Here is a 15,000-nt window from a genome sequence, read left to right as displayed (position 1 = left end):
GGAGCTCGCAGCTGTCGAAGCCTGCTTCAAAACTACAGGGCGTGCGTTAGCACTACGGCTTTTCAGCCTCCCTTTGCTGGTTCCGAACTATCACTGATCCCAGAGATCAACCTTCAAACCTTTTTCTTTTAATCTCAGGAAGGCTTTCTCGGGGAGAAAGCAGGTTGGGGAACTGCTAAACGACCTAAAAGAAAGAGGAGACTGACTCTGACCTTTCAAAGCCCTATCTCATCTGGTTGATAGTAGAAGGTACGTACGATGGTACCATGGACATAAACGAGGTCGAGCATATCTTTAATGATTTCAAACTAAAGCGTACCTAAAGCCTGCCCTGGATATGAAAAAGGGATTTGAGCCAGAAGAAGATGAGGATCTATCACCAGATGAGGAAATGGAAACAACTAAGTATTAGTTAGGTTTAGGTTCCGGAAATGGAAATGGTAACAGCGGCCCAAAACAAAAATGGTAAGGTTTTCTTTGAAAAGAAAAAGGAATGGGATGGGGTATGAATCCTTAACTACAAAAGTAAGCACCTCTCCTAACTAATTAGTTAGTATCGAGAGACTAGGCTTTTCATTAAAGTTGAAGGAGACAAACAAAGGTACTCTTGCCGATGGAAGAAATTCCATCGTCGTAAGGGAAGGCCTTGGTCAATCAACTCACCGCCATTGACCAGGGGGGGGGGAACAATCTGATGAGCGAGATCATAACACGTGAACAACAAACCATACCGATAGGTTGATAGTTTTCTGTTGGTACGGCGTGTGGTCACAGGAACAATCGGCGGTCGTAGCATGAACTCAAGAGTACCTTCATTTTACAGCATATAGAGGTGTACCAATCCCACCATGATCGCCAGAGCAAGATTCATTCTTTAATCGCTACCAGATCAAACATGAGACCAGCATCCTAAAAAAGAAAAAGGAACGCAAAAGTTTTTAGAAATCCTTATCTTTCGGCTTTTTAAAGAAGATAGGCCATTACAAAAACAAGGTCTAACAGTCGACTTTCCTATCAGGATTTTACAACCTGAATACCAAGGGACCACTATTAGAAGAGAGCATAATAAGTAAATGCCGACGCCATCTTTTACTTTTTGGATGGTCGGCGGCGCCATAAACTCGATAACCAGCACCGCGGAGTCAATAAATTCAACTAAATAGAATCCTAAAACAATCTTATTCGAGCACACGCGGGACCCGCAGCAATGAAATTCACACAAGCGGCAATCATCCGAGCAGAGAATGGAGAAGGGAAATATACTTTTAATTGTTTTTCCGAATGAGAAAGCCTTTGGCAAACTCCTTGCAAATCCGTTTTTGCCGGGCACAATAGACATATCTGCTCAGTCACAACATAAGGAACCCCCAATGTTCCTCAAAGCCTACCCGGCCTGACTGCTTTAGTTGAATGATCTGATCCCGAAGCTAGCTTTCTACTTAAATTGCTATGACTGGCCAACTAATGATCGGACTACCTATCTTGATGCTTTGAATCTGTATTCAGAGCTTTTTTCCAACTACCGGGACTACTAATTTAAAGTACAAAGCTCTCCTATGAATATGCTACTGCTCTTACTTTCTACCTGAATCCGAGCATTGAAGCAAGCTCTTTATCGCACCATAACCGAGTCTCTCCTTGCAGCTCTGACCAATCCACCCGTCATTGCAAATAACTGCTCCTTACTCTTTGATTGTATGTCCATTTTTGCTTGATGTCTGGCTCACCGGATCTGGTACATGAAAAAGCCATTCCTTTTCGCTTTCCTTCAACCACTCAGTATACTTTTTTACTGGAAGAGTCAAGCGAAAGCAATTTGTTTAGAAGGAAGAGGAAGACCTGGGGGGCTTACGTCCTCATTTCACTCTTTTTGCTCCTGCGAGACACGACTCAACTACTTTTTACAATTGACAGGGTAGCTCGGAGGTCAGACGAGGGGTCTTCCCCATAAAGATAGATTAGTACTGGAAGGTTCAGATGAAGGAAGGGCTGAAACAAGGCACAAACTTTTAAATGGGGTAAAAAAATATGAGCAATCCGTGAGAATAGCCCTATCTCTTATAAAGAAGAAGATAGATAGGTCCACGAGTTGAGACAGAGAAGTTCTGACTAATCAAGTAGGAGTTTACCCACGAGAGTCAGAGGCTGCCTCATCAAAGGGGTATAGAAATAATTCAGAAGCACTATGGCCTGAAGCGAAGGGCAGGAACGAACGGAATCAATGTGTTCCAATTTATCCGGAGTAAGGACAGCAGCTGAGAAGGGGCAAAAAAATAGCGTAGAAAAAAAAGGTAGGACCAGATCATGCGAAGAGCTCTTCGCCCTATTGATTAGGAATCTCGATCAGAAACCACCAGGCCATGTCTCCCGATAAAAGATGATCCCCACAATGGATGTCAGGCCTTGGCTTCATAAAATCAGATTGGATCCGCACTAGAGGATAAGAATACAGATAGGCTGACTAAGAAGATCTGCAAATTATCTTACCTGAAAAGATGAGAAAGGAATACCTGCAAAATAGAATAAACACATGGCACAGCTGGGTGCTAGAATAGTAGTTAATAGAAGTTCTAGTCACTTAAAAAAAAAAATAACCACTGCTTAACTTAATTAGATCGTAGAAGATAAGTAAGCGGGTTCGGGCAGTTAGTCTTATTTGAAGGTAAGAAGTTCGGGTAGTAAGGGCTAGGTTTATATAGGGGCTATATTTTTTAGAAACATATGGTCTTGCTCATTTCCCATCAAGGAATGGAGATTGGGTTGGTGTTTGGAAGGGATTCAGTAAACTGACCTTGGCCAGCAAGCAGAAAAAGGACTGACGTCTTGGGGCGCGCTAGCGCGCGTACTCTTCTTCTGCGAGACTCCATCCAAATCCACCACTTACTCGTTGGTTGGTGTTCCATTCTGTTATCTTATACTATGCTGCCTTCTTCAATTCCATTCTTCGTCTCCCTAGTCGAAGTCTTCTTGCTGGCCCAACCCAACATGCATTTTAGAGTGCCGTGCCAGGGCGATAGGCGCTCCGCAGTCATGCATGATCACCAGAGCCTTTCTTGGCTATGTAAATATAGGGCCGGAATAAGTGCAAGATCCTCAACAAAATGGATTAAGGTGGGCTTCGGATTATTAATAATTTTTTCTATCTTTTTTTTTTTTCCTCAAGTTCTTGTTTGCTGCCGCTATTATCACAATATCCCTCCTTTTAGGGATAAAGCTATCAATGGTGAATTGAGCTTTCGCTATCCTTTTTTTTTTAAGAGCTTTTTTGAATTTGAATGGAAGAAAAGTAATGAAACCTGCGATGGCTACTGAATAACCTCCTTTGATTTTCTTAATTTTAAACCCTTTTACCTTTTTCTTCGTTCGCCAAATCTTCTTCAGTTCTATCCAAGCTCGGTTTTGTCTGAATCTTTGTGGAAGAAGAAGCGGTTCGCCAGCCGCTACATCCAGGGATCCCACAAAATCATTAAACCTGGCGGCTGCTCGCTCTTTGATCAGTGATTCACCGGCCACTAGATCGATGAAGAATCTCTCAAAAATCCGCTTTTTGATCAGTGATTCACCAGCCACTACATTCTTGGATCCCACCTTATTCTCAAACCTGGTGGCTCGCTTGATTGGCAGTCCTGTAAGCTCATCTTGCATACAAATTTTGGGGGTACCAAGGCCTGCATCCACCAAGAACATTTCTTCCCTTAAGCGTAAGCGTAAAACAGAAGATTGTGAGGCGTTTCCACTACATAATAAGAAACTCGAATTAGATCTTGGAAATGATCGACTCCAATAGATGCTCATCATAAGCTTTTTTTTCCTCCTATTCCTATTGATCAGAAGTATCCAGCAGCGCCACGCCAGAGTGACTTCCGAAGCGCTACGGACGGGACGAAATCCGGCAGCCAGTTGCTGGCTCTGAATAACCAGCCCAGCAAGAAGCAAAATTCTTCCATAACATAACGGGGCGGGGTTGCGCGCGAGCCGAGTGACGTAGGTGCACAAGAGTACTTCGCGCCACAACCATCTCTTTTTTATAGGTTCTACGGACCGATGCCTCCTGCTTCATCTGGTAAAAAAGAGTCATAGATATGCCTGTAATTAGAAGGAAGAACCGCCATAAAAATCTTCCTCGTGTATCGTCTGTAGCAGAACTATGAACGGGAGCTAGCAATCCGGACCGTATTGAAAAGGTTCCTGAGACACAGCATGGAAGAGTCAAAATATTAAGAAGCGAGGTCCAATAATGAAGAAGGGGTAGAATTACTGAATGAATACGAGCTGTGGCTAATACCCGAGGCATAAAAGACGCATTTTCTACGGGATCCCGAAACCACCAGCCACCCCGACCTAATTCATGATGAGCCCACCAACTTCCTGGCGAGATGCCTACGGTTAAAAACAACCAACATGTCAAGATCCAAATTCGAATTGGTTCCTGGTCCTGGTCAGAGACCACTGTGTTCGCGCCGGCGGTCCAACAAAGAGGCGAAGTAGTGGTGTCTTTCTTTCCATTACGAACGACACGCTTCGCCTGCTCCCTCCCCGTGTCCATTAGCGCTCCTGTCCAGAGCGAAGAGAAGGCGAAAAAGCGCCGCCGAAGCAGCATGAGCAGGCTTCTATTGCTACGCAACAATAGAGCAGGCGCGCCGCCCACAAAATGTTTGAATGATCGGGTAAAGAGCGAGCTTCTTATATGGATATGGGATCCGACGCATCCAGCAGAGCGAAGCAGCGTTCCATTCTTTTCGGCGGCATCCTTCCGCATTGGCGGCGAGTGGAGTGCCACAATCCTATTCATCATTTTTGATCTACATAACCCAAAGCCCATAGCACTGGCGACGTCTCCGGCATAAATGCAAGGAGGATGTATAGCTGATATAGGATCTTGTGGAACAGGATTTGATTCTGCAAGCGGTTCGGTACGAACGAAGAAATTTCGAACAAAAGGATCGGAACTCGCTGATAGGAAAGGAGAGAAAAACAAAGCAATGCCAAGAGCTCCGTCAATCTGCTGTTCATCGATAGACGAAGCTCTCTCTTTTTCATCTCGTGCCAGATGTAACAAAAGATTAGTCCTTTTTCCTTCTCGCGAACCACGGGAGCGCCCAGCGCCCAGAAGAGCAAAGCTCATTTTCAAAACTGGGTCAAGCGGCGCATTAAAAAGGGCTGGCCCGTTAAAAGGACGCTTACTTTGCGAACGAAGTTCAGAATCAACAAGGGTTCCCCGAACGAAGGGAGTGTACAACTGGGGCGCAGCCCCACTTTTTTGTTGGAGAGATAGAATGGAGTTCTTCACGAAGTTCGAGACAAAGGAAAAAAGAAAAGTTTCTCTATAGCCTCCGCGTTTTGAGACATTATGGCTTTGGGGTCGACCCCGGTAACAAAAAAGGAATCCATAAAAACTTGGGATCCAACACCATGATAAAATACTACCCTCATGATTAGACCATGTCCCTGAGATTTGATAAAAAAAAGGTGCATTAGCGGTTAATACGTTGTAATTAGATAAGTTATTTGGAATATGACGGAACGAAAGACCAAGGAAAGAAAGAAGAATGCACCAAAATGCAGGTGCTGCACCAAACGCTGGTGGTTGTTTCTTGTTGTAAGTGAATGCAACGAAAAGACCCGGAAATAACAAATAATGAGAAAATTCATTTATAGACATTTCGTGCTCATTTCCAAATTTCTGCTTAGTTATTCCCATCATCCGGTAACCACAGGATGATCCCAATCTCCTTTTAGTAATAGATCTTTTTGATATGTCTCAGTCTCAGCGGCAAGGAAGAGAAAATGCATCGAGTCGTTTATCAAGAAAGTGGACGAGCATGGTGGTCCCTATATCTCTGAGGGGTGTACCACTGTTTTTTTTCAAGTCAGCTTAAGAGGTTCAAAAGAGAAAGTCACTCTCCTTATTCTTGGCTAGTGGAATGGAAGCAAGACTCTTTCCTATCCACTTTGCCGAGGGGAGAGAACTAAAAGATAACTCAAGCTAGACAGAAAGGTGCAAAAGTCCACAGTTTCTTAAAGATCCTGTAAGCAAGTAGGTTCAGATTGTCATTTAGCTTCAATTTCTTCAGTCTCACAAGCGGGTCCGCATGCAACAAAAGAAATTGTATTTGCCTACTACTCCGACCTTGCCCTGAAAGGATAAGGAAATTGGATAAGAGCGAGAGCTAGACTGACTGTTGGTCCAATGCTAGTGGAGGATTCAGACTGAGGACCCCCCCCCCCAGCGGCGGCTACTCATAAGAAGATGAAGGATTGAAAGAGGACTGATCACCCCTCTGATTTGTGATCTTTTAATAGAAAGAAAAAGCCTTCTCTCAGACTTCAAGGTCAATGAAAGCGGGATTCAAAATGATTGACAGGTACCAAAGCAAACATCCCTTTTCCCCTTGCCTGCCTCCCCATGACGAATCTTTTGTCTACCTGGATCTTCGCCTCATAGCAATTCTCAAGCAGAGAAGCCATTTCTTTCTCTCTCTGATACAAATTCCCATCTCATGAAATTTTCTAAAAAATTTTTCTTAAGAAAATATAGGGCTGGCCTTTAAGATAGGATTCCATAATTGCAAATTTTTTTTAGGACTCAAAAAGAAAGCAATAAGACTGAATGAAAAGTGGATTTTAGACCTGGCTGACTTACATGTTTACGTCTCATATTGGCTAATGTATTTGGAAGCCCTAGGAACGTCTGTAAAATCTTATTAATAAACTTTCCAGGGTGGCTGCTGAAAAAAGAGCTAAGAATATGAGGTGGTAGAAATAAATAGAATCCAAATACCAGAAAGACAATAAAAATAAGCGCATTTGGGAGCAAATCAAATATAGTGACCATTAATGAGAGTCAGGTTCAAACAATTCAAGGATTGTAAAGACCATAACATCAAAGTAGAATGCACCAAATTGAGCCTATTACCAGTTCCAGGAAGAGCACACCAAAAGAAAGAAACTCTTACTAAAAAAAGCGAATCACATCTCGATCCACAAACTGCCAAAAGCCTTTGTTATTCCATTCCCAGTGGAACGTCAACCTGTTTAACAAACAAAAAACTTGCTGAAAAGAAACAACCTTATTTTCAAGTGACAGGCAATATCCATTTCAACCTATTATGAAAGATAAATGGGTTAACTGCACAGCTAATTGAATTCCTTTTCGAGGTTGAGTTCATCTTGAAACCGCATTTGCTTCCTAATTAAACTGAGACTAAATCATAATATTAAAAAAACGAAAGACTCCACAGAACATGAATGAATTCAGGTACATCACATCAGGCTTATATGTGCCGGTATCATACCAGTTTCAAGATTCTTGCTAAGCCCTTCTTGTTGCAACATATCCAGTTTCTTCTAAGGTTTCTTGAATTGCTCAAGTTCCTGCTCAACGCTTCTTGTCTAGCTCCGGTCTAGCACTTGTACCAGTCGCCTACCAGATCACGGCTTTGCTCCAATTCTTGCAGTCTCTCCAATTATGCAATCCTCTCCAAAATTGGGGCTTTTCTTCACTTCAGCACTTCCCCTCGCAGTGGATTCCACTAGGTTCTTAACCTCTTCCCAATTCTTAAACTGAAACCTGCGATGTCTAATCCAACTCGGCACCTAACCAGCTTGTCAGCATCGTAAGTTTGCCTCAACATTCCCCCTAGAAATAGAATAAGAATGTAAATCTACTTTCATTTATTTATTAGGGATGAGACTTTCTTTTTTTTTTCTAGAACTAGAATAAGTAAGTATGCTCTGGAGTAAAAGGATTCGAACCTTTGCATGCCGGTACCAAAAACCGATGCCTTACCACTTGGCTATACTCCAAATGGTCGGTTCCTGGGGAGAGGGGGAAGGGAGAAGCAGGGCTCGAAGAAAACGAGCCGTGCAAGGACGCGGGGATATAGCAAGTAAGCTGCAAGGTTTTCCCTTTAGGACCGACTACAACAAGCTCGCGACTCTAATAGAAACTAAGGGTCAGCTCTCTGCTCTATTTGCTTGCAATGCGTTGCCTATCAAAGTCGGCGAACGCTTCCACCCCCTCTTGCCCTTGTTACGCAACACGCCAACAAAGAACCTTGGTTCCGTTGCGCCCTGTATTCCGAGGCGACCATTTCGCGCGGTTCGATCCATTTCCCGATCCGCAAAATCCGATAACGTACCTATATGAGTGGGATGGATGGTAAATCATTTGCAGTCTTTTTCGGCAGGACCTAGACACGGAGGTTCGGGAAGTAGCGCATGACAGCATTCACTGGTGAAAGGACTGGCAGCAGCGAGAGCATCATAGTTGACATGGTCGGAGCTACAGTCCCCATATCCGTCTCTACTCTTTCTGTAATTGACTTCCTCCCGCTCCCAACCAACCTTTTCCTTTGAAAGGTCTTCCACTAGTGGTCGAGGGATATGAATCTGGATCCCGATCTTGTCTCACGGACTATCCCGTAGTGGTTCTGTGACCGTCAATTGGATCTATTTCTTTCACACGGTCAACTGGCTGGCTGCTATTGATTGATATCAGAGCCCGAGCCTTTGCCCCTTTTTGCATGGTCAACGAGTTATGGTCCACCTCCTATCGGCTACTGAAGCCCGAGTATCAAACTACTGAAAGCGGAGAATACCTCGGTACCTGCTTGATGGTGCTGGCAGATCGACTACTTGGTCTGGGGGGTTCCGTATCAATCCATGGGGGCTTTAGTCATAGCCCCCGCCTCTGCTTTGTTCCCGCTCTAGGCTTAGACCATCCTTCATCAGTGCTTCCTGCGCTTCTGATTATGGAGCTGTACGACCTTCCGTTCCGGGTCAACGAATGAAATGAAACAACTGCCTCTCCCTCTCCCGTCCATCAAAAAGTGTTATTTCCTCCAGCTCCCGACTCCGCTTCTCCCTCCGATGCCGGTAGATTAATTCATTGACAAAACCCATTGATTCCAAGCAAGAGGATGCGCGTTAGCGCAACGGCTTTCGCGCTAGTTGCTCAATCCGTTGCTTGTTTGGTGAGAAAATCGCTGATGCGAACTCGGTAGTGCTACTGAAACCACTTTGTGCATCTTCAGTTGCCAGGAAAGAAAGACGTGCTGGGTCAGTCCGGCACGTCACGCTTGCTAATACGGCCCGGCTGCCCCTATACAGAAATCGTTTTCTCGATTGACCAACTTAACATACGCGTTTTCGTTATGGACAAGCTCTCCTTCTGTGCGCATCGATCGACCGACGTAGGGATTTGCATGGGGCGTTGCGCGTCGCGTCGGAGATTGTCAGACAATAAACGTTTCAATGGGTGTAGGTACAGGGGGAGGGGGTGTGGCGTACGCCACTGACTTTCTGGTGTGCAGGATGCACTTCCCACATGATTGTACAGTAGGCGTTGGAGCCCTCATCTGTAGGTACATGGAGGTGTGGTGATCGCATATGCGGAGCAGCTTCCTTCGAGATGCCTTTGACCCGGGACCTACAGTCAGCACGAGAGCGTTAACATCAAGGACGGAAGGATTCCCATGCATGATGCGTACAACTCTAATCGCGAAGCGAAGTAAAAAAAACAAACCGCTGAAAGGAGAGAATGCGGGAGACAGAATGATGTCGGGCCAACACAAGAAGTCAGACTAAACAACCCATTCGACGCGTCGGGGGTACTCGACCACCGGGAGATAGGGATTTAGTGACTTACCAACCAACCGGACATTGAGGGCAAGACATACCATACAAATCACGGCTTCGGCTGCTGTAGTCCTCTAGCCGAGCCACTACTAGCGTGTGTGTAATTCATGGCAGTTCACTATTTTTTTTGTTATGGAGCTATTCTCTTTCTTTTATTTTTATATAGTATAGAGCGGTAAGTTAGTGCTGTTCTAAGGAAGTGGTAGCTGTTCCAGTACACAAAGAAGGGAGATTTGTGTAACCCGAGCTCTTTGATCAAGACGGTGTGGCCAAAGTCAATCCTTTGAGAAAAAAGTCATGTATTTTCGTTGGCTATAGTGATCAGCACAAGGGGTACTGCTGTTATGATCCCCGCACGCAGAAAAAACTCATCTCAAGACATGTCACATTTGATGAAACACGATTTGCCTCGCTACCCCATGCGCCTCTTCTCGGGGAGAGATACACACACGCGCGATGACTGCTTTGCCACCGCCCACTCTATGTGCTCCGATTAGCGTTCCGACGCCTGGCAGTGCACACGGCTCAGATTCGGTTGACCACGCCCACATCCGCTTCAGACATAAAGGACCATTGGGGTCCGGCCCTATCGTACTGGAAGTCCCATGCTTTTCGTTTTTCTTCTCGTGCGTTAGGATTGAAACCTAAGCTAATTAAGCTACTATCTCTGGAGAATGGTATCCGTTCATTTCTGCCTGTCCATAAGCGTATATAGGATGAAGTCTAAACGAATGTGCCACTCCCATTACGGTTAAGGCATTTGAGAATATTAGCATTGGGCACTCTAACTCGAAGGAAGAAGCCGAAGCCAGTCCAGTAGCTCGAACTCAGACTATCTACGAAAAAGATGGAGTGCTTTAGCCCTTAATCTGCCTTGTTTTGAGAAGCGGGGAGGTAGTTTTGTCAAGCTCGTTAAACGCAACGACAGTCAAGGCTAGGAAGATTTTCCAGGCCAGCCAACAAAGTGGGATATTCTTTGGAAGAAAGCCTGTATTGTTTGACAAGATCTTTAGGTCGGTCTCAACACGTTGGCATCTTCTATTCCTGACTCATTGGGGATATTATGCCTTTTGCTTGTCAGAAGTAGACCGACGATACGGACTAAAGTAAGTCAGATCTCAAAATATTTTATTTCATCATACTCAGTCCTGAAAGAACAAGCAAGGGATGAGCGCACGCTGGTAGTAGAAGGAAGCGGAGATGGAGGCAGCTAGGCATCAGTTTGAGTTCGAGATCGAGACCAGCTTGAGCCACTATTGCTAGGACGGGCTTACTTAGACTGAGAACAGAGATTCTTTTCTCTGCTATGCTACTTTCCTCTTTCTTCCCTGAGGGCATTCCTTTCCTGAACATAGAGCCAAACAGTCTTGCCCGGAACTCTATCCCCCCGATTCCTTCCCTTCTTGAAGAAAACGATACCGAGAACACCATCCAGGCAATAGCACTTGAAAAAATGAAAATACCATCTGCGTCAGAAAATATTCTATTGCTATTCGGGAGAACACAGGCTTCGAAAGCTTACTGCCCGGCCATGCTACTCTGTTTTGGTTGAAGTACCTTCTGACACTGCTGATTCCATCTTTATATCGTTCGAGCTAGCCCCATGACTTCTTGGTCGAGCGCAGCTCTTGTTCGATTTCTCTTTCTTTGATCGAGCGCAGCGAGAAGCAAGTCTGGCGAACCTTGTGCTAAAATTCCTTCTTTTCTTTCTTTCTTGGTTTTGGATCGGTTTGTTAAAGGTGGGAAAGGTTTGTTTACAAAGGCATGACTCAACTGCTGCAAACTTATCAGGATTGTACCTACCGTGAAATTCGTGCCGCATGGCAGTCTTGCATGTAAAAGGGCCTGTGGTGGTGGTTATCTATCAGGCGGGAAGCGCCAAGCCTATCACGCGGGAAAGACCCCTAACCAACCACCAACTTACCTTCCAACCAAGCCCTTCGATCCCGCGCTGCTGCTGGGTATATAATCTCGGTCCTCCCCTTACTTTGAAGCCTACAGCTCCACAATTCGTTTTCCTGTAATTAATGGCAAGAATCCAAAAGATACTGTTTTTTCTTTTTCTTGTCTTTTTTCTGCTTTTTCATGGCATCGAAGCTACGCGAGGGAAAGCGATGCCGCCCACTCTGCCGCAAAAGGGGGCGGCTTTCTTCTTCCCCAAAATGACAGTTCCACCATCAGGGCCCAGCATGCAGCAGAATTCTGTGGAGAGGCTGCCACTAAATGATGCAAAGCGCCTTGTGCCATCCGGCGCTAATCTTCTACATCACTAGGTTAGCGGGACCTGAAGAAAGACTAAGTCCGTCTGTCGAAAGCTCAGTTGTTGGTTTGGTGATACTAGTGCTTTCTAGTGTTTGAGTTGTTCAGGAGTCGTTATAAGTCAGATTACCTCATTGTAACGCAGGTGTCCCCTGCTTTCCTTATTTCCTTTTTTCTTGTATGAACTTTGGCTTTCTTAATAAAGCTGGGCGTCTATCCTGAGTGTGAGCATTCATAGTTGTGAACTTGTGATACTATTGTTTAACTTGCTGCAAAGACTACTTTTACTTGCAATTGGTTTATAAAATGGTCTGGTGCTTTAGGGGGTCTGCTCCCACAATTACTTAAGATCTAGTGCTGTTCTAAAGTCTAAACCAAGGAGCAAATGAAGAATTATCTGTAGTTAGCAGTTGTGTTTTGAGAAGAGTACTTCCTTATCTGGAGATTCTAGACATTTGTTATCTGGGGAAGTTCACTAATGAACACAGAAAAGTGATTAACCTAATGAATATTCTTATATCCTTGGTTTGTTAGCAGTTCTGGATTTTTAAGCCCTTTCTTTGATTTGATTAAATAAGAAAGGACTACTTGGAAAGCGACACAGACACTGGTACATCAGGAAAACCTTTAGAACTCACCGTTCAACTTGATCTTCGCAGGAAAAAGCTTCTTCTCTATTAAGAGCAAATATCAATAAATAGACCAGCCAGCCGAGTGAACAAAGCCAGCCACAGCTTCTCTCTTCCTTCTAGCTCACGGGGAAGGAAGAAAAGACTTTTCTTATTCCAAGCCAGCTACGGGACAAGTGAAACGGGCAGTTAGTTCAGTGAGGACAGCAGTTCCAGCAAAGACAGTGGAATGCCTTGGTAAAGCTGTTCATTCTCAACGGGAAAGGATTTCTCTATTGCAACGGGGCTAGTTTCAACAAGGTGAGCAAAGCTAGATACTTAGGCTTGTCCAGTTGTTCCACCAACCCCTGCTCCCGACCCAGGTACATTCTTCTTGGCAGCTCAAGACCTTTCTTGTTCCTTGCTCCCGTGGATCGATACTAGTTACTTACCTTTAATCTTAGCTTAGTGTCTTTTACCTAACCTACTCGCTCGCCGAGCTTTTTTTATCTTGGTTATTGGCTTTTTTACTCAAGTTAGAGCTTTTCTTTCCTGGCTTTTTCACTCGAGTTGTTTAATTGTTCGCTTGGCTTTAGCTCATTTTTTTGTCCATTTCTTCTCTTTACAGATCCCCTCGAAGTAGGAAGAAGAATGGCAATGAAAAATAATAGCAATAGTCGTCTCGTAGGTGCAGGTGCTGGTGAAAGAATAGCTTATGGGGCTGGAGTCAAAGGAGCTTTCATAGACATAGAAATCATAATAGAAAGAGCAGGCCTGCGAGCAGCGAGTGCCCTTTGTAAGTTGTGAGCCTGTCAAACCATAGGCGCCTTACCGCCCCCCCCCTTTATTTTTAGAATTAGAAAGAAGGGGATGAAAGACAAAGAAAGAGATAAGGTTATTTATGATCGGAGAAAAGGAAGGGGAAGCTGGTGAATAACTTAACCCATCCTCGCTGGCTGGAGTTAGAGCTTTCTTAGGTTAGGAATCCACATAAGAAAGAAATTCTCATCGTTGACCACGAGCCATTCTAGACAGTGCGGGCGGCAAAGCACTTTTTAATGGTTTTGGTAGTTCAATTTCAGTAAATTAACCAAGGCATAAGGTATGTTTAGACGAATCGGCCCTATTTATCACTCTTGCTACCAGTTGCATAGAATCTATCATAAGCCGTTGTAAACAAAGGATTTTCCTATTAATAATTGGGCCAACCAACCAAATAGTAGGGTTTTTCGCACGATACGGGAGTAGGTCTCTCCATCTAGGAAAAGCAAAAGCTGGACGATCGAGAGAAAGTAGTAGGCTCATATTCCGGTTCAAGTACAAGTAGAGGATCACGCCCAAGCCTACATAGTTCCATTCCAACCGGAGAGGGGAACTCTCTCAAGAAATCGACAAGAAAGCAAAGTAATCGCAATTCTGAACTTCGCTGATCCAACAACACCAGTTCCTCGATCTTGAGAGTAGTACAGGTACTTCGGAATCTGGAGCAAGCAGGTTTCATTCCTGGTAAAGGTGATTGGTCGGTACTCCCTTCTGCCAACCCACGAGCTAAAGGAAAAGGAAAGAGGAGAAGGAAGTAGACAAAAGTCGTGATTTCTTCATTACCGGAGCCTTCTCGGGTAGTCTACTTATGACATGGCTCGTTCAGAGGGCTCTTCGCGCTGTCTTCAATATTACTATTTGTCCAAACCAACCAGTAGTAGAAATTCAGAAATGGTAAGATTTGAGACTATGAAAGACCCGTTTGTTTACCAAAGTCGAACATACATACGACGATCTTCATGCGTGAAGGGACGGGAGGAAAGAAAGAATTAATACAACTATGTTGTCAACTATTTATGCTCATTGCTAGAGTGAAATAAGTTTCTTCATGCGCTTACGAATAAGCAAAAAGAATAGATTCTTACTCAAATAGTTTGGTTTGTAGTGTAGTTTTATTTCTTGACTCTAGTAGTGTAGTTAGCATGCCTTCCGTTCCTTGCTTGCTTATGCACTTTTTAATTAAAGACGACCTTTCAATTAATTATTGACTGGATAAAGTAGTATTAGTTAATATACGCTGATTCAGACAAATCACAAATAAGAGACAGTCTTTTTTTTTTCGATACTGTATGCTAGGACAGACCTGTAGGTGAGCACAAGCACAGCCAGCCTTCCACCTCTTTATACTTATGTTTAGCAGTGTACCTGGTCTTACTTCCTTCTTTTTCAGTTTACGCTTGTGTCCCAAGCTTGCAAGTTCGAAGAATAGTATTGTATTGACCTGAATCAAGTCTAGCCTATTATTGCAGGGCAAAAGCAGTTTGATAGGAAGAAGTCCTCTACCGAAAAGTAGTTACGAAAGGAGGAGTTTTCTTGCATAAGTTGTTGACGTTGCTTCCGGAGAAGTAGTTAGTTTCCAGAACAGAGCGAGAAAGAAGAGAAAGAGAGGTACGCACTGTGAAAGAAGCCCTCTAACCCATTTCTCTGGTCCTATATGTTTTTTTTGCAAGTA

The 15,000-nt window shown here is 44.2% G+C and overlaps 2 protein-coding genes, 1 long non-coding RNA gene and 1 pseudogene across 4 annotated transcripts in view; 2 read left to right on the top strand and 2 right to left on the bottom strand.

The window, feature by feature from the left end:
* The window catches only part of LOC120694186, a 6,086-nt gene extending 3,298 nt beyond the window's left edge, over positions 1–2,788 (bottom strand). Inside the window, exon 1 of the mRNA XM_039977356.1 lies at positions 1–2,788. This exon is cut by the window's left edge and continues 3,298 nt beyond it. The gene's annotated coding sequence lies outside the window, so the exon portion shown is untranslated.
* Positions 2,789–3,245: 457 nt separating this feature from the next.
* On the bottom strand, positions 3,246–4,506 carry LOC120694192 (annotated as a pseudogene). The gene is made up of 2 exons (XR_005683370.1): positions 4,448–4,506; positions 3,246–4,341 (listed from the first exon to the last, which is right to left on the bottom strand). The product of XR_005683370.1 is annotated as a probable cytochrome c biosynthesis protein (transcript).
* Positions 4,304–7,691, top strand: LOC120694194. The gene is made up of 2 exons (XM_039977362.1): positions 4,304–5,066; positions 7,686–7,691. The coding sequence occupies exons 1-2, from the start codon at positions 4,848–4,850 to the stop codon at positions 7,689–7,691; spliced, it is 225 nt and encodes a 74-aa protein (XP_039833296.1). The 5' UTR covers positions 4,304–4,847.
* Positions 7,692–9,721: 2,030 nt separating this feature from the next.
* LOC120694193 overlaps positions 9,722–15,000 on the top strand; it is a 7,272-nt gene continuing 1,993 nt past the window's right edge. Inside the window, exons 1-2 of the long non-coding RNA XR_005683371.1 lie at positions 9,722–12,827; positions 13,135–15,000. The exon at positions 13,135–15,000 is cut by the window's right edge and continues 1,993 nt beyond it. This is a non-coding gene — a long non-coding RNA (uncharacterized LOC120694193). The remainder of the gene's footprint in view (positions 12,828–13,134) is intronic.

Source organism: Panicum virgatum, unplaced genomic scaffold, assembly GCF_016808335.1.
Source record: "Panicum virgatum strain AP13 unplaced genomic scaffold, P.virgatum_v5 scaffold_4047, whole genome shotgun sequence".
NCBI classification, from domain to species: domain Eukaryota; kingdom Viridiplantae; phylum Streptophyta; class Magnoliopsida; order Poales; family Poaceae; genus Panicum; species Panicum virgatum.
This window is presented reverse-complemented; position numbering and strand designations above follow the sequence as displayed.

What these genes read in the sequence shown, in the direction of transcription:
- LOC120694194 (XM_039977362.1), top strand. Translation starts at nt 4,848, where the DNA reads ATGCAAGGAGGATGTATAGCTGATATAGGATCTTGTGGAACAGGATTT.